The sequence below is a fragment of the Chlorocebus sabaeus genome, chromosome 7 (genome assembly GCF_047675955.1).
Source record: "Chlorocebus sabaeus isolate Y175 chromosome 7, mChlSab1.0.hap1, whole genome shotgun sequence".
NCBI lineage: Eukaryota > Metazoa > Chordata > Mammalia > Primates > Cercopithecidae > Chlorocebus > Chlorocebus sabaeus.
The window spans coordinates 106,592,735-106,612,801 of record NC_132910.1 but is presented as its reverse complement, the minus strand read 5'-3'; the positions used below and the strand labels follow the sequence as shown (position 1 = coordinate 106,612,801).

The window sequence follows — 20,067 nt, the reverse complement described above, 5'->3', positions numbered from 1 at the left end:
GGCCATTGAGAGAGAGAGTTAAAAGCCAGAACAACTGAAAGTTGAAACTTTGCTGATAAGTTGATAGTGGTCAACAAAAGTACTAAAAAGTGAAATATGTATTCAAAAACCCCATATCTCCCAAAACTTTAATCCATTTAAAATAATCCCATTAAATGCTGCCTGTTCAATTTTATTTAAATATCTCTTGGCAGCTACTTCATTTGGAAGTGGCAGCTTTTTTTGACACCAGTAGTTTAGTAAATCCATGGCAGGAGATTGCAAACCAGTTTCCAACTTGATTTAATGCTGTTTTAAGTTTATAAGAAAAATGTCACTATGTAAACAACAGACATTTTGATTAAACACGAAAGTTCTTATTTTGGCTGTTAAATCAATAATGCAGCTGGATTGAAAGTGTTTACATTCCCTCAAAACTGGGCTTCGATTCAGCTAGTATTGCACTGACATCATTTTCCAGCAAGATCTGGCAGCTTTCAGCAGCCAGTTTAGAAATATCCTTTGCAAACAACCACATAATTTTCAATGTTAACACATTTCAAGAAGAGGGTCTCACAAATGCCAATGCTTAAAATAGTATGGTCAATCCAGAAATAGTCTCTCATCTAATGTGTAATTTACTTGTAAAATCTTTTAAGGTAATTTTAACAAGAATATAAGACAAAGGCCTTTGATTGCATTATTTATCTTTTTCACCTGAAACTGACTTTGAACTGTTTCCTATTTTCCCTTGTACAGTAGATTAATTAATATGTAACTCATCATAATGTGTGTTAAGTATGTTTTGGTGACAGAACACCTGAAAATCCTGCTACTTTTTCCTAAACATTGAGCTCCAGGTAGAACTTCATAAACACTGATACATTGCTTGATTATATCTACAAACTAGGAATGTTTTGTAAATAGAAAATAAGGCCATATTAAATGTCTGAAACCACAATCACTAGGATATATAGCCATTACCCCCAAAAAAGGGCAGTTGAACAGATCACAAAAGACCACCTGGAGCTTTTCAGGGAACATTAATTTACAACTTGCATATTCAGTATCGGCAACCAGAAGTTAAAGAAAAAATAAAATGCTAAAATGTATTCAAGACTCTCCAATAACTATGATTTTATGTGAACTAGAAAAAGGTCACGATGATTCCATTTCAGAAGCAAGACACTCTCGTCCAGCTGAGTGAACAAAAGGATTCTAGAGTCTATATTTGAAAGTTACAAACACAGAACTTTTAACTATAGGACCTCAAATTGCTTACCTGTAGAAATTCTCTGACATTAGAGCCCAGGACGCGCAAGATTGTATCATAACCAGATTCTTGGCAAAAGACGAAAAACATCTTCCCAAACATTTGGAGGATTTCTCCAGCATTGAGATCTATTTTACAAGTTCAAGAGGGGAAAAAAAGCATATAATAGGTGAAATATTCTTAATAGAAAGAATGAAGGTAAGTGTTTATTAAAATAATTTAAAATGTCTTCAATTTTTGTGCATGGCAAACATAGATCATATAAAAAAATCCCTTCAGGACAATACAATGAAATCAGAGAAGACAATGTATAAACATATTAATGGTGTACATTTGCATTTACAAGCAAAGCAACCAGTTTTTCAGCTTCTATTACAAATTACAAGTGGAGCATACCTAATCTGAAAATCTGAAATTCGAAATGCTCAAGAATCTGAAACCTTTTGGTCACCAACATGACACTACACATGGAAAATTCTACACCTGTACTCGTGATGGACTGCAGTCAAAACGTTGTTTCTTGCGGAAAATCATTTAAAATATTGTACAAAATTGCCTTCAGCCTACGTCTATAAGGTGTACATGAAACATAAGTGAATTTTATGTTTTGACTTGAATCCCATCCCCAAGATATCTTCTTATGGATATGCAAATATTCTAAAATCCAAAAAAAAAAAAAAAAAATCTGAAAGCCTAAATGTTTCTGGTCCCAAGAGTTGTAGACAAGCGATACTCACCCTGTACTTAATTTTGACCTTTTTAAAGCATATATTTGATATACTACTTCTTTTTTCCAAAAAACACAAATTTTTAAAATCATCAAGAATGCACATGACAATATTTTGATACAAAATAGTCTTTATATAAATATGTGTATTTAATAACTTGATTACATATAATATGTACCCTGGTGTTCTGCTTTTGTCTTAATAAACAATCATTAATATTTCCTAAAACTTAAATTTTCCGTATTAATTTTTTTTTTCTTTTTTGAGACAGAGTCTCACTTTGTCGTCCAGGCTGTAGTGCACTGGTACAATCTCGGCTCGCTGCAAACTCCACCTCCCGGGCTCAGGCCATACTCCTGCCTCAGCCTCCCGAGTAGCTGGGACTACAGGCACCCGCCACCACACCTGGGTAATTTTTGTATTTTTAACAGAGAGGGGCTTTCACCACATTGACCAGGATGATCTTGAACTCTTGGCCTCAAGTGATCCACTCACTTCGGCCTCCCAAAGTGCTGTGTATCAATTTTAATTGCTATCTTATTCAACATATGAATGCAATAATTTATTTAACCAATCCCTTCTTATTGAAAATGTAGGCTTTTTTCAGTTTTTGACAATATATGGATCTCCGACATGAAAACACATACATGCATCTTGATGAAAACAGATCTAATAATTTCTTTAGGAAAAATTCCTGAAGAGTTTTAATATTTTTAAAAGGCTTTCATGATGCAAAATTATTCTCCAAAAAAGTTGTCATAATTATCATCACATTAAAAATATGTATGATTTCCCATTAACTCTACTCCATCATTACACTAGATATTTCCATTTTTGAGACTGCCAAATTGATAAGAAAAAAGTTATTTCATGTTTGTTTCAATTTTGATTGCTAGAGGCTAGATATTTTTCTTGTTAATATTAAACATTTACCAATCTTTAAAAATTTTTTTTACTCTACTATAGATAGCATTTAGTTTCCTAGTTATATGTAGCAAAACTAAAATCCTCATTCTATTGTATCCAAACTATAGCCCAGTTAAAAATTAAGCACTATGGGAATAAAAGATACCACTTTAAGAACAACTTTTTCTCCATGAAATTTTTAAAACTTTGCCTTCTTCAGGAAGGTGTTTGTCTGTGGTAGATCTCAGTTTCACGTTTCTTTTACGAATAGCTAATTTAACTTGTGACTGCAAAAGAGATTTGGAGAAAACACATACTATACTTGAATAACTGCCATATTGTTGACACCACAACTGATGTTGTTACATTAAGTACCAATAATTTTCTTTCCTTCCTGAATACATGGCTTTCTTTTGCAGGAGACAAAGAACTGGGCCTGGCATGGTGGCTCACACCTGCAGTTCCAGCACTTTGGGAGGCAGAGCCAGGTAGATAACTTGAGCTGAGGAGTTCAAGATCAGCCTGGGCAACATGATGAAACCTTGTCTTTACCAAAGATTCAAAACATTAGCTGGGCATGGTGGTGCATGCCTGTAGTCCCAGTTACTCAGGAGGCTGAGATGGGAGGATCACTTGAGCCTGGCAGGCAGAAGATGCAGTGAGCAGGAGTTAGGCCACCACTGCAGTGCAGCTTGGGTGACAGACCCAGACCCTGTCTCAAAAAAACAAGAAGAAGAACACATTTACTCTTTTCTATTCTCTAAAGAACTTGTAAAAGGAAGAATAAGACTTGGCATAGCCTGAACCTAACATGATATGTGGATTTCCACCACACAACTGTGCAGGTTGTACAAATGCTCTGTACCACTCGCATAATCCTGCGTTGTGATCTTGAACCACGCATTCTTTGAGCTTCTATGTGGAACTTAGCCAAAGAAGGAGAGTTGCATTCAACTTACTGAGGACTTTGCTTGCAGCAGCAACCAAATCATAAGTTTTGGAGTCATCATATATTATTCTGACAAGAAACTGTCCTTCTTCATCTAACTGTGCCTCTTTTCTGGAAAACAAAAACAAGAGAGAGAGAGAGAGAGAGAGACAGAAAAGTTGAAGTTAAAAAAAAAAAAAGCTACTATAGGTATAATAATTGTATAAACAATGGTTTTATCTCTGAAATAGAATTTTTTTTGAGCAAATTTGTTTAAACAGCATCATGTACCTAAAATTCTAGTGAGAGAGCAGAAATGATGTCATATCCCCCTCCCTAAATTAAAATGATATATTTAAGTATATTTTAGCAAGATTAACAATACATAGTACTCTACTGCTAAATACAATACCTGCCATTAAATATAATCAATTAAATAACTTTTGGGTTAATAAATGTTTAGCAAGTTTTTGTTGAGTCCCTATTATGTGCCAGACATTGTCCTGGGTACTAGGGGTACAATATTTAGTAAAACAGACAAAAATCTCTGACTTCTTGCAATACATATATTAAGGGAAGACAGACACAACATAAAATTAATAACTAACATATAATGGTAAGTATTATACTTTGGAGAAAAATAAAGCAGAGCAGAGCAGTGGAGAGCTCATGTACAATAGCCAGGAAGGCCTCACTGAGAAGCCGGCATTTGAGTAAAGTCTGAAGGAGCTCCGAGAGTGAGCCACGGGCAATTTAGAGAGATTGTGTTCTGGGCAGAGGGAAAAACAAGTGCAAAGGGCCAGGCAGGAGCGTGCCTGGGGTGTCGTAGGACAGCAGAGGCCAATGTGGCTGGAACAGAGGAGGGGGAAAAGTAGCTATCAGGGAATGGGTGGGAGAGGTAACATGAGGCTACAGGGCTTGGCCTGGTTGGACATTGGGATAATTGCCATTTACCTCAAAGAGGTGAAGGGCTTGAGCGCTTATGACATGAGTGGTGATATAAGCTGATCTAGGTTAAAGGGGTTCACCTGACTGCTGCATTGAGAATAGACTAAAGGGGTACAAGACAGAGGAGGGAGACCATTTAGGAGGCTGCTGCCAATATTCAGGTAAGAAGTGTTGGTGGGCTGGGCGCAGTGGCTCTCGCCTGTAATCCCAGCACTTTGGGAGGCCAAGGCAGGTGGATCACTAGGTCAGGAGATCGAGACCATCCTGACTAACGTGGTGAAACCCCCCCATCTTTACTAAAACTACAAAACATTAGCCAGGCATGGTGGCGGGTGCCTGTAGTCCCAGCTACTCGGGAGGCTGAGGCAGGAGAAAGACATGAACCCATGGAGCCGGAAAGAAGTGCCTCAAACTCATATATATTCTAAAGGTAAATCCAGCATGATTTGCTATGGATTGGACGCAGGGTGTGAAAGGAGAGGACTCAAGGAGGACACTGAGGTTTTTGGTCTAAGCAACTAAAAGTGTGTTGTCACCAGTAGCAGAATTGGGAAAGACTGGTTGGAGGCAGATAGGGGGTCAAGGTCAAGAGCTATGTTTTCAACATACTAAGTTTGAGATGCCAAGTGGACTGATAAAATCTTCAAATACATCCTTAGCTTATTAAACACAGTAGCTCAAAACATACACAGTACTAGTGAAAGAAAATTATAATTGTTTTTAATAGTTGTCATGATTATATAAATGTATTTATTTAGGTAGGATTTGAATTACTTTTCTCAAATAAGCATTCAAAGAAGAGGTGAAATCCATTGTTCAAAACATTGCAGCCTACTATGCATGTAACAAAATTGCACATGTACCTCATAAATGTATGTAAATTTAAAAAACCCACATGGTCAACTGTAGAAAAGAACTAAGTTCCAGACATCATTGCCAATGTTAACTTCACAAAAATACATGGAGCTTGGATGTGAACCTCTTACTCTCAATCTAATTCATCGGAATCCTTGTACGTTGCCAGGAGAATACAAAGGAAACTAGCCACTCTAATTAGGCGAGCTTGCAACACAACAGCTCAAATAACTCTTTAAATATTGTCAAGGAAGTCGTTAGTCGCTTTCTCTCCTTCAGAAGCTGTGCTATCACAGCTGCCACTCATGACTATATCTGTGTATGCTCAAAGGGAAAATTCCAAATGGTGGTATGTCTTATATCCATACCTTAGTATGCAGATAGTCTTAAAAACATCCTCTGTTCTTCAGAGCACATAATTTATTTGCCTGCATTTATTCATATTTTTTTAAACATGTTTTCAGTAAGGACAGAGATCTGCATTTCAGAGACCAGGATTTACCAGCTAAATGAACCTGAGCAAATCACATGAAGCACATAAGCATTAAAATCTCTCTTTTCTGGCCGGGCAGGTTGGCTCAGGCCTATTATCCCAGCACTTTGGGAAGCCCAGGTGGAGGATCCATTGAGCTGAGGAATTTGAGAACAGCCTGGCTGACATACCGAGACCTCTTCTCTTCTAGAAATAAAAAAAAAAAAAATTAGGCAAGCATGGTGGTGCAAGTCTGTAGTCCCAGTTACTTGGGAGGTTGATGTGGGAGAATCTTGCTTTAGCCTTGGGAGTTGAGGCCTCATTGAGGCGTGATCTTGCCACTGCATTTCAGCCTGGACAACAGAGCCAGATCCTGACTCAGGAAACAAACAAACAAACAAAACCTCTCTTTTCTGAAGTGGGAGCAACAGATAATTCACCTTTCACAACAGTAAAGAGATAAAGTGTACAAAAATATATTCTAAGCAGTTAAAGCACTATACATATTCCCAGTGAGTATAGTGCTCCCCATGTCTACTCAAACGATTATAGCACTGTACATAAAATATGAAATTCTTCTCCCTTTTTCCAAACATAAACAGCTGTTAAACAAGAGCGACACAACTCTTCAAAGACCTCAAGTCTTTTTAATACCAAAAGTCAGTGAGATATCAAAAAATATGAAAACGTAATATACAAACTTTTTTTATCCTCTGATAAATGCTACTATATATTTTCTGCATTCTAATTTTTAATTGTAAAAATAAATATAAAGTACAGGAAAGGAAAAACTAAAAAGAGAAAATAGGCCTCCACTATCCTGAGATAATCACTGCTAGTATAATTTTCAAGTTGTTCATGCTTTAATGTATTTATATATAGAACATACTGCTTTATACTCCTCATTTGAGTGCATATTTGATGGATGTCTTTTCATATCATATACTTCTATACCATGGCTGCATAAAATTGCATTGTAGACATATTGAAGTCTTGGTAGGTACTTAGATACTTTTATTTTTTCCACAAGTATAAAAAAAGTGACGACTATCTTTGTAGCTTATTATACTTCTACATACAAATAGAACAAATTCCTAGGAACAGGATTAATGGTTTAAAGGATATGGATATCCTATGTTTTGTCATTTTGCTATTAACATTTTATTATGAAACAACACTGATCTATAGATTAAAATTTTGGAGACTCTGACGGAACATTCTAATCAAAGATACAATAAAGTAGAAATTTATTCATGTTTTCACCATTCTGTTTCTTCCAATTGGAATAAGTCAAATCACCTATATTTCTGTAATAAATGCAGTTTATTTGAAAAACTCACCAATCTCTAGTAACATAAATAAACAAGGTACAAGCAGAATCCATAGTCCCTCTGTGTAAAATAGGGGAACAGCCATTTCCTCAGAAATCCCCTAACCATGGGTCAATGCATTCCTCCTTTCCTTTCTCTCTCTTTATTAAAATAAGCTCCCTTATTGTCGAAGCTTTACTTCCTGAAATGACCAGTGTCAATGCTCCCTGGTGGGGACTGAAATAGAAATTAAACAGTAGTACACGGAAGGAAATAATAATCTTCTTTTAAAAATTTAAGTCTGAATTCCTTTGAATTATTCAAAATACTTAGGACTCTATTTACATCTTTGGGAATGTGGGGCTACCCTTTTTCTTTTTCGATTTTTCTGGTGGAAGAGCTTTACCACAAATTTTTGGATGCCTATTATGTCCCAGCACTTTTCTAAGCACTTTCAATATATCAACAAACAAAAGAGATAAAGATCCCTGCCCTCATAAAGCTTATATTTTAGCTGGCAGATACAAGTAATAAGCAATAAACACGATGTATAACAAAATGACATAATACGTTATGAAGCAATAGATGCTATAGGAAGAGGTAGCTCAGGATAAAGACATGAAAGTGGAAATGTAAGTGGAAGGGGCTGGATGCAATATACATAGAAGGATAATATACATGCATGCTCATGGTAGACTTCATGGGGACAGCGACATCTGAGCAAGGACTTGAACAGGAAACCTCCGTCCTTACCACCTTACACCTAACCTTTCTGGGGCCACTTCCTTTCCTTCTCTAGCCTATTCTTCATCTTCTTTCCTTTCAGGGGAAAAGTTAATTGGAAATATTGCAAAAGTTAATTGGCGGTATCGCAAACTCTTTAATTTGAAGTGGTTTAATACACTAAACTGAGATGGAGAACTTACAGTGGAAAAGGAGTAATAACTAAGAGAATTAATTTCAGACAATATGGCCGTTGAAGCTAGTAGAAATTTTGAATCAACAAAGTCTTCTCTGTTGTCTCTCAATTCTCAACACAACTTTTCTTCTAACTTTTAGGTAAATTTGTATATAATCAGACTTCATGCTGTCAAATGTTTTAGCCTCTAGAAAGCACAGAGATATGATAATAATCATTTCCCAGAACTCCGCAAAATATAGCTGTCACTGTTCTTTGAGGAAAGGTTTAATGGCTTCCCTTCCCACATTGCGCACTTCTTTCTCTCCTTAGTTTTAGAGCTGTTTTTTCATCTGCTACCTGAAGTCACAGAGGGCAACCAGTAAAAGTAAGAAAAGTCAGGAAGTAAGCTAATATGTAGATTACATAAACAATTTACATAATTCAAGTAATATTACCTCATAATTCTCCATCCCCCACTTTGCTATCCCCTAACTTTTAAGTTCTTTCCTCAAAAGCAAAGGCAAGAATAACACTTCTAATAATTTAAAATTTATTTTTGTGATAAGTAGAATTTATATGGACTTAAATTATCCAAATTCAGCCAAGTACATTAACCAAATTTTCTAGACTCAATCATTCTTTCAGAATTATTTTTGAGCTCCAATTTTGTTTAAATTGTTGCATTATATATACATTGCTACATTATTATTGTGTAATTATATAATTACATCACAGGTCAATTATGCAATTTCCTTATTATTTAAATTATACTTATTTTACATGTGAGAAAACCCACAGGTTTCCCTGAGAACCACAGTTTAAGATTTTCCTGAAAATTTTGGACACACTGTCATTTTTTTCAATGCTTCTTAGATAAAAAATATCATATAAACTATAAGTAAATTGGATTAAACTGTGTTCAAGAGTGCTCATCTATCAAATAATAACCAATAGCACTACAATCCTCATGCATCCTAGTTTGTGTGACATTCTGTTGTTGCTTACTATTATTATTTTTATTTTTAAAAGCCCTACCGAATCCCAAGTGAACATAGTCTTTCACTATTTTCAAATACTATGACTTGCCGTATTTACATACCCAATGACTCTGCTTGGTTTTAGCATTAAAATTTTCTATTCAGTGGATTACTCAATGAAAGAGATCAGCAGACAATAATAAATATTTAGAGAGGTTGAAGTTTAAAAAGCACTTTCACTGGCTAACAAGCAAACCTAGATAAAGAGAAACTCCCTTCATTTCATCTATGTCATAAGTCATAGTCTTTCCTCACACAGTATGGAAAATAAACAAGCCAATCCCATGTGCAGTTTGGGCAGATTCACCTCTTCATTTCCTCATCTGTAAAACAGGCTAACAGCAGCAGTTACCTCCGGTCATTGTGTTGGTTAGCGGAATTAATCCATGCAAAAACCTCAGGATAGTACTTCTCGCACACTTAATGCCTGATACTTCCTCTAACTGGTACGTTGGAGAAGATGAAGGAAGGGAAAAAGGAGAAAGAGGAAATGGCAAGTGGAAGAAGAGAAGGGAGGAATGACAACAAAATCTTAGTCATTTTTATTCAGAATCAAATGATTAAACTAAATATGTGCACTTAGTATGCAGATTCGTTGATAGAATTTACAAACTAAAATAGCCAAGAAACAAACAAGCTCTGTCTCCCCTAAGAGCTTTAAAAATAAAGATCAAATTCTCACCTGGGAGCAAAATCAGAAATAATCACATTCTTTGTATTTGTAGCCACAATAACTGTTTAGAAGTTGAATGCGTATAAGTGAAATAGTTTCCCAATAGCAATCAACTTCCTACTTACTCTTATTTGCTGGAATTTAAGCAGATCCTTTATTTATACTAATTACCTTTCCACAAAAAGGTAGTTGGTATTTTTATAGTGGGGATGTTCGGTAAGTTGGGATTTTTTTTTTTTTTTTAAATGTAATTACTGGTGCCTAACCCAGGTGCCTAGAACTGCGCATGTGCTTAATAAAGGTATACATCTTTAAAAATTAGTGAATGAATGAATTAAATCGATTTCCCCATATGTTTCTAAGCTCCCTACAAAAAAACAAAAAACAAAACAAAACAAAAAAACAAGCAATCAAACATTACTGACAAAAGTCCATCATTTGCTTTCAAAATTAAGAATCTTTTTTAATTTATTTTTTAAAACTAGGTATACAATTCATCCAAAATGTCCAGGTAACATTTTTTATAACTTCACATACAAGGAGATATTCTTTAACTACAATATGTGAACATAGAAACACTGAATTCATATTCTGGTCCTGAGCTTCTGCTACTGTACATTTTTAGAGTAAGTTAAGAATATGATAAGACTGCTATATTTCAGTTAAAGAAGTTTTCCGTGGAGTATTTTGAAATGCGAGAGCCTGAACATAGGCATGTTGAAAACATAATCTCAACATAAGGTCTGCTCCTGGGCAGAAAAGGTCAATCAGGATCAAACAATCAAACTGACCAATGACAGCTCCAAGACACTATTGATCCCGTAAACAACATTATCAGAACACATGCTGCATCAAAAAGCAGTATGTAGATGTTGTCTTGATAATAAATCCTAGAACGGTCCATTGATGTGAGCTGAAATGGTACCATAATGTTGCATTGTCCCCAGCCATTATTAAAACTAAAATCCCCCACTATAAACTGTGGATAGGAACTATATATAACATCTAAAAAAGTAAAACTTTATATTCCTTTTTTCTAAGTGGCTGTGAAGCATGAATAGCCTCTGAGTTTTCAATAGCCTAATCTAATGATTCTCAGTAAGCCTGAACCCCAAAGGAGAGACTCTAGTTTGAGGGAGCTGCCAAGTGGAGCGACAGGCCCTTTAAATCCAGTAACGGCTTCCTGCCTGAACCCCCTTTTAGTTGGTGAAGGCCAGTCCTTTCATGTCAATGTGTTCACTCATCCAAGCACTGTAAACAGTAACAATCAATGCTCTCATGAGTGACACCCATACCTCAGTTTTAGGGGAAGCAACAATAGTCTTGATACATAATTGCATGTTTCTTTCTGTGACCAGCCTGACACAAGAGACCCTTAATGGTAATTTCTCCAATTTTGAAAACATATCCACAAAACTTACCAACCTTCCTTTGAGCTGCTGAGCCATTGTCAGCAGCTTTAACAGACAAATGAATTTACTTAGACACTTGTGTGTATGCTTTACGTCAATTCACCTTTAAAAATATTATTGTCAAAAATCACCTGTACGCATGCTTGAACATTCCAAGAAAAAAGAAAAAGCAGCAGGTAGCACTAATACACAGAAACACTGCCCATGTCCTTGCTAAATTGGTTGTCTATAGGTCTTTCTCTTTGGAAGAAAACATATAACATGATAATTATGACTTTATCTGTGTTCAAATCCCAGCTCTAATAATTAATAGCTGAGTGTTTGAGGCAAGCTTTTTTTAAGCCTCTATTCTCTTATTTGCAAAATGAGGATAATGAAGGAATCTATTTTCTGTGATGGTAATGAGGATTAACTGAGATAATGAGTATCAAGCATGTAGGACTCTGACTGCAGAACCATATGGTATGTGTTTAATATACGTGACATATTACATTCAAAATAGCATGACGTGGTGAGAGCCCATCTGGTTTTCAAATTTAATTTCATTATTCTAAACATTGAGCTATGGTCTATGACACTGACTTTAAACAGCACCACACATCCCTGCCTTTTAGGCACTTGCTAAAGGATTTAGTCATGTCCTGAATTCAATCTAGCAATTGTCTTTTGACGTATGAAATCGTCATTCTAACAATAGAGTTCTTAGTCCTTCCAATATATCCACATATGACATGAGAAAACATAAAAGAACTCTGATGGTTCCTAAAGGAAGTGCTGTTATGTATTGCTACATTGCTGTACCTTCTGCCTTTGCTGATATAAGAAATGTTTATTTTGCACAGCAATGTCACTATTAACAATTACAATGAACAATTACAGTTAGCAACACTATAATGAATATTTGAAATGTGTTAAGAGGGGAGGCCTTAAGTGCTCTCACTACAAAAAAAGAGGGTACCTATGTGAGGTGATGAATATGGCAATTGGCTTGATTACAGTGATTATTTCACAATGTATATGTACATCAAAACATGAAGTGGACCTTATATATATACAACTTTTATTTGTCAGTTATATCTCAATAAATCTGGGAGAAAAAGAAATGTCTATTTGAAAACAGCTTTTATTTAAATAGTAGTTGAAGATGTCACCATGCTGACATAAATTCTGGTTGCAGAAAAAAATCTTTGATAAAAATATGTATGTGCTCTATTCTTTGGAAATGAAAAATGTGAAAGATACATCATTCACATATAAACATCCATATTTTTATTACAGAAAGAAAGCCTGATATTTTATTGAATATACAGAGAGAGGGAGAGAGAGAGCACTCTAGAAAGAGTTATGGAGGCTAGAGTCATGGAGGATAGACATTAATCAGCAGTACAAATACTTAAGTACAAACTCTTGGATTATATCACTATGAAGGAAAGGGAAAAGTTTGGATGTGAGAGAAGGTTCCCTTAAGAAGTGACATTTGTTTTGACATCTCAAAGCTGAGAGGTGTTTACATTTACAGGAGGGTTGGGGAGGGTGAAGAAAAGGAGACCATACCAAGCACAGGTGTTAAACGGACACATTTAAGGCTCAGTGTGGCTGAGAAACTAAAAACAGGCCCGTGGGGCTGGAACGCTAAGGGTATGTAGGACAAGTTGAGTGAAAGGTTTGCATGTGTGGGTTATCTGAAGATTGACCACAAAGAATTTCAATAAAGTTAACAATTTCATAATTCGTGATTCAACAATGAAGGGGAAGTAGACCAGAATAAGCAACAGAACCAAAGCCACGGTGACAAGGAGGTCCAATAAATACTTCAGAATGTCTACTTTTACCTGGAATAAAAACAACTTTAACTTCACTATTTTTTTGATATAGTTTGACACAGAAAAAGATGCTTCATTTTGCTAGACACAAACAATAAAGATTTTTTTCCTCCCATCATTTCCTCTTTAATGAACAAGGAGGCAAAGGAGAGAATGAAAAACCTGCAAGTACTCACGTCTGCTGAGCTGTTACCCTTGGATCTAGCCAGTTAGATTTCTTTATAGCATTCATTTCCTTAAGTGTGTTTTCCTGTTGATGTCTGCACAGCATCAACCCATAACTATAGTTTTCCAACACATTAAAGAGAAACATTTGCTAGAGGCCCTTATTCTGGAGAAAGGCAAGAAAGTAGAAAGGACATTGTTCTTGCAAATCATAACAATGCTTAGTAAATGTTTGCCAAAACTACATCGGGGTATATTAAGAGTGAGAATACAGATTTTCTGATTTCTGATGTTCACTGTAATGTGCAAAGATCCTTCTGACACACCAAATTAAATGATGTGCTCCTCTGATTTTTTTTAAATTCTCTAAAATTGCAGAATGCAAGGAAAATAAAGACTCTAAGACCGAGTTTGACTTCTGGGGAATACCTCAGATCATCAGAATCAAAATAAAACTCAAAAGAAACACCCACAAACCCCCTGAGATCATGTGATGACCCGCCTTATCACCTAGGTGCCTGCCATGCTGCTCACAGACATGGTCCAGGTTCTGGAAGAGTCTTATGCAAAGAGCTCACCAGCAGGTATGTGATGGAGTATACACATGGGCATCCAGTTCCAGCCACAAAAGACAACTTCAAACATTCCTGAGCTTGTCAGCCAACATACAATACAATGCAATGCTTTCCTCTGTATTTCAGGTTAACTAGCAGATCTTTCTACAGAAAAGGATCCTGATCCTAAACAATGATCTGGTTTACTTCTTTGCTTAGTCTATATATTAATGTGTTTATTTGTACTGAGGAAGTTTCTGGGTAAGAAAATAAATGTGGTTTCATTTCTGTATGTATACTACATTAGTTCCTATTTCACAATTATATCTTAAAAGAAGCATTAAACCTGGCACCAGAAGAACAAGGGTTGAAGTTCTGAATTTTCAGCTTCCTATATATAATTCTCTGGGACAGGTAGTAATTACATATGGGAATTAACCTCTTGGAAAATCAACTTTGTTATTTAAAAAAATTGAGCTGTGAAGTCCTTTCCTCTTTCAAATGGATATTGTAGCAGTCAACCAAAATTACAAAGAGAACAAAACTTTGGAAATTTGAAATTGCTTTATAATATAAAGTACGCTTACTACTTTAAAACATACATAGGCTTATTCCTACCTAAGCAGGTCTACAGAAAGGTATAGAAGTTTAATTCACACCTTCATAAATATGAAAATCTGAATAAACATGGCAAAACATGGTGATGTGCTCTTTTGTTTGTTTTAATTTGCTTTGATACAATGGATATTAAGAGCATATGTTGCATTTCAAAACAACATAATGAAAAATGATGATGATGATGATTACTTATCCTAGAGTGCTAAAAAAGTTTAGACTGATAGAATATAGACTGCAATAATATTTTTTAAAGGAGGGCTTAATATCTTTCAAGTAAATTGGGGAAGTAGCAAGTTTAAAAACTCTGGTTCTAGAGTAAAATAAAAAATAATCGTCATTTATTAAGCTATTGTCAAGAACTATGTTAAGCATTTTGCAGACATTATTCAATGCGTTACATCAACTCCATAAAGTATTTTTTTTTCCTTTATGCAGTGGAGGCTTGGAAAGTTTAGGCAACTTGGAAAGTCCCATAACTAGTTTATAGCAAAGTGTTTCCTTATTTGAACCATAATGACTAATTTGTGATTAGCAAATTTAAAAAGACACATTAATTTCAAAACTGGAAGCATATGCTATCCAACAGACAAAAGGTTCCTATATTTGAGTTACAGGCAGGAAAATAAAAACAAATAATAAGACTAAAATGTCATGAAATCTCTAGAATTTTTTTTGAAGGTAGGGATTACATCATTGCTTTTCTATCCTCAGTGCCTAAAATGCTGACTATGCTCATTAAAGATAAATGTTGTATCTGATTAAGCCAGGACAGCATAATTTTTTTTACAGACTTTTAATCATTTGGGATTTTTCAATGTTTTGGATCTATCTTCATAATTTATATGTTTCAGTGAGGTTAGAAAATCTAAAATTGGGCTGGGCGAGGTGGTGCATATAATCCAATACTTTGGGAGGCCGAGTCCAGGGGATCACTTGATAACAGGAGTTTGAGACCAGCTTGGGCACGCAGCAAGACCTATCTCTAACTGCTCTCCTCTGCTGCCACCCAGAAAAAAAGAAGGAAAGAAAGAAGAAAAAAAATCTAAAATTAAACCCAGTAATTTGACACAATGATGAGTTTAGTCAGGGCTGATGGAAGGATAACAGAGATGGGAAATCAAGTATTCAGGTGTTTTTCTAGGGTATATCACTCCTAACTTTATTTATTTTCTACCCTGATAATTTATTTTTGTCATTACTTAGAAACCATTGCCTCTTAAAAGGACTATCTGGATATTGAAAGGAAATCAACAAAACAAACTTTGAAATAGATTCAGAGGTCTCTTGCTTTTTCACATTTCTTATGGTCTAAATCAGAGGTCTGCAAACTATGGCCTATGGATCACATGTAGCCCACTTTGTCTGGTTTGGTTGGTTGTTTGTGTTTTCCTGCTCCAAGAGCTCACAATGGTTTTAATATTTTTAAGTGGTTACATTTTAATAGTTATATTGATTCCTACATAATATCCTCAATTTTACCTTGGCCTGCAACACCTAAAACATTTACTATCTGGCCCTTTAAGAGAAAGTTTGCTGGCCCTTAGTCTAGACAATTTTTCTTCTTCTTAAGAGGAATTTAAAACTTTTGTGAAATGGTTATATTGTTGGTAAGAGTGTAAGTGGATACTGAGTTTACAATGAAGCATTTTTGGCCCTTATTCACTTAGAATTTTCTGTCTGCTGTCTGGAATCTGTTACTTAGGGTTTTATTTGTCATTAAATGTTTGGCATCTTTTTCCTTCCTTTCTCATGAAGGATGGATGGCCATTTCCTAGTGAAGCAAAAAAGTATTATGTAAATTTGTATAAACATCATTTTAGATAGCTTCTCAAAGACCAAAAGAAAAAATAAGAGTTTGGTACTTACTGAGACAAAAACATTTTTTTTTCCTCCTATATTCAATTGCTTATAAAAAGTTAAAACTGAAAGCATCTTGGACCAATGACTGCTGTAATATTATTCCCTGAAGCAGAGGGTAGGGAGGGGAGGAGGAACCAGAATCACCCAAGGAGAATATTTCAATTACTCCTCCAGGTTCTCCTCCCCTCTCCCCAGGCAGCAAGATTCTTTTCTGTGGAAAGCAAATGCTCTTCCAGGAAGCATTTAGTAATTACTCAGGGGTATTGGATTGGAAACCAAGAGGCAGCTTTAATCCCCTCAGTGCAGAGAGTTCAACCATGTTCTCTAGCCCAGACACTAAACCACATCCAAGACCAGCTGGGGTCCACCCAAAGATGCTTAGACAAATAAAAAATCAACACTAACACCTGGATTACCAACTCCAGTGTGACTAATAGTTTTTCCCTTGCAGGGGCATAACCTTGAGGCAATTTTATTTAAGAAGAGACCAATATAACTTGTTTCATTTTTACCAGAAAAATTATGTTGTGGATGATTGGAATTTTTATTATTTAGACAAATTATGAATACTGTTGGAAGCTACTTAAAGATAAATTAGTAAGTTAATAAATAATTTTTTTAAGTAGAATGGAACAATATTCTCAGCTTGATTTTGCAGAGCTAAATTCTCATCAATTGAATCTTTACATATTTGGACTTTCTCTGGGAAAATATGAGCAATATAAACAAATCTCTTGATAATTTTCACTTTTTAAAATGTCTGATACATTTCCCTATAAAGTATTATTTTTCATCTCTGTATTTAACAGTGATCTAAACTGATAATGGCTAGGATATACAATCTAAATCTGGTTAAATTACATAAAGACTGTTTAATCATAATAGCCATCTTTTATTCTGCTCTAAAAATTCTAAGCATATTCATTGTCATAGCATATCCACCAGCACATTTGGGAATTTCTATCTTACAGATGCAAAAGCATCATATGGAGGAGATATATATATATATATATAGCATTTATAAATTTACAAAGGAAGTGGCTTAAAAATAATTCGGTAGTTAAGTTATACTGTTAATCTTTTTTTGATGTCTGCCTTCTCAATATCTGTCTACTAAGCAAAATAAAAATTATAATGGTATTAAGATGGCCAGAAAATTCAAATCCCAAAGTAACTTTTGGTGCCTATGTTCTCATTGGATTCGACCACATAATTGCCAAATCTCTGCTTATAATATGTTGATAATATGCCCTGTGGATAATATAAATGGTTTCTGAAACATGAAAGAAATGCTCAGTGATACAGATCCTGGGGAAAGAAAAGTTACATTTTAGTGCTTAATATATAACCCTGGTCATTTCTATGGAAACAGATAGTTAGGAGAAATCACCATCATGTAACTGCATAATAAGGCCTATTAGAATTGATTGCTAATAATTGTAATATGCTTTAGGGAAAAAGAGCATGGAAGCCTCACCTACCTGAGACAACAAAATGAAATCAGTAAGTACAGGAAATCAGAGTCAATAATAACAGTGTATTCCCATCTGCCCACCCAGGTAACCCTTCCTTCTAACTTTGTTACAAAGATAGTCTGACTGTTGTGCTAATATGAAAACCCATAAATATGGTTTTGGAGTAGCTAGTTGGTGGTGGTTGGCTATTCCGTAAGTTACATGCAAATTTTATGAGAGTGAGAAGGAAAAGGAGAGAGAACTTTATTATAGTGAAATAGTCAACCTGCCTGCAGACATGCTGACCCGTGAGTCATTCCAACAGGTTTAAACTCTCAGGTGGGTGTGGTATTTCCATTCATACCCCCAGTACTGGGCTCAAAGCTCCAGGACTAAAATTAGAATGCCTCCTAGAACTGTAAGTCTTCAACACAGTAGAAAAAAAAAGGCGGGCGGGGGCGGGGGAGGGGGCGGGCAGTGGGATTTGGGAAAAATGAAAAACTTTCAATTTTCACTTAATTTAAAAATGAATAAATGCGCTTAATTCACTGTTGCCCAAGAAATAATCTCCTGCGTGTTTTAGCATACCAAAAAGGCCTAACTTATGCCAGGTGTGTAAATCATAAAGAAGCCGAAGTCCTCCGTTTGTTTCTAAGGCCTCCGGGCGCAGGAACCTCTCGGAGGCCCGTGTGTTCCCCCGGGGCTCTGTCCGCGTGGGAGCTGCCCGGCCCGCTGAGTCTGGGAGCGCCGGCAGCGCGTTCCCACGCTCAGGCCGGGTTGGGAAGCCGTGGTGACCCCTAGGGGCTCCTTTCCGCGGTTCTCGCCCTCGCAGCCCCGCCCCAGCCGCCCCTCCCCTCCTGGTTCCAGTCCCAGAGCGTGGGAGCGCAGCTGCAGCGCGGAGCGACGCCGGGAGGCACCTCCAAGGATGCGCGCCCGCGACCCGGCCAGCCGGCTGAGGACCAGGCGAAGGGCGGGGGGCCTCCCACACTGGGCGCCGACCTGGGCCACAGCCAGGGGAGCCGGCCACTTACTTGATGTCTTCCCACACCTCGGGGCCGTAATTGCGGATCACCAGCAGCTCCAGGGCGTGATTCACAAATCCGTACTGCGGGGACAGGGAGAGACTTGAGCGTCAGGGACCCAATGTAGCTGAGAAGCGGCTTGGGGGCGAGGCTGCTGCCTCTGCTCCCAAGGCGTTGGCTTAACCTTTCACCCCGCCCCTGACTCCTCTCCCTTAGGGGTACTATGTACCGAAGGGGTTGGATTGTGGGGGTGCAACCCCCAAATCCCTGGTGGATTCTCCCCGTCACCATCCGCCCTACCCCCACGCTATCTTCCCACCCTCCTCACCTGTCACCGCTCCGGGAGAGGCTGGGCATCGGGGGCAGCGCGGGGACGCGAACCCGGAGCCTTCCCTGCCGCCTGCGCTCAGCCTCCCACAGTGGTGGGGCCGGCCAGAGCCGGGAAGACCCCACGCCTCCGTCGCACCTCCCCTTCCCGAGCTCAGGAAGCTGCGGTGTGGAGCAGCGAACCCGCCTGGGAAGCAAAGGCACCGATCGCCCCCGCCACGACTCGCGGCGTTCCCACCTCCCCTGCCTGGGCGCGGGCAAGGAGTGAGGCTGCTCCCGCTGCCGGCGGTGAGCTCCCAGGGCCCACGGGCCAAGCTCCGGCTGCGCGGCCAGTTCCCTCGCTGCCAGGCCGGACGAGGAGGGGTGAGGTTCCGGCCGCACCCGGCTGAGAGCACTTACCATGGTGTCTGCACCGGGAGCCGGGGAGGCAGCCCCCAAGCAGAGGCACGGCCGAAGGGACCCAGGCAGCGGCGGCAGCGGCTACAGCGCAACCGGGCCGGGGAGGCAGCATCGAGCTGGAGCAAGCACAGCCGCGTCGGCCCGCCCTGATTGCCACCTCTTCCCGGCCAATGGCGAGTCGAGCCGCAGGGGGCTGGTCGGTGCCCCCCCGTTCTTCAACCAATAAGGGACAGAGGAGGGAATTCGGATGTTCTCAATGCTGCTGCGCTACAGTGCCTTCCCGCCCCCGCCTGGTGACAAGGCCTTCATTTGAGGCCGTAACAATGACAGTGGAGAAGCCCCAGCAGTGCTCCTTGCATGAATTCTGGAGCGGAGGAAATGCAGCTCTTGTGGACCTACTAAACGTATTATTATTCAGAGATC

The 20,067-nt window shown here is 37.9% G+C and overlaps 1 protein-coding gene across 1 annotated transcript in view; it reads right to left on the bottom strand.

Moving 5' to 3' along the window:
* The window catches only part of GUCY1B1 (guanylate cyclase 1 soluble subunit beta 1), a 48,518-nt gene extending 28,728 nt beyond the window's left edge, over window positions 1-19,790 (bottom strand). The window contains exons 1-4 of the mRNA XM_008000082.3: window positions 19,645-19,790; window positions 18,928-19,001; window positions 3,846-3,946; window positions 1,262-1,380 (exon numbers count right to left, since the gene is read on the bottom strand). Of these exons, the coding sequence (XP_007998273.1) occupies window positions 1,262-1,380; window positions 3,846-3,946; window positions 18,928-19,001; window positions 19,645-19,647 (297 nt within the window). The 5' untranslated portion in view covers window positions 19,648-19,790. The remainder of the gene's footprint in view (window positions 1-1,261; window positions 1,381-3,845; window positions 3,947-18,927; window positions 19,002-19,644) is intronic.
* Between the last annotated feature and the right edge of the window lie 277 nt (window positions 19,791-20,067).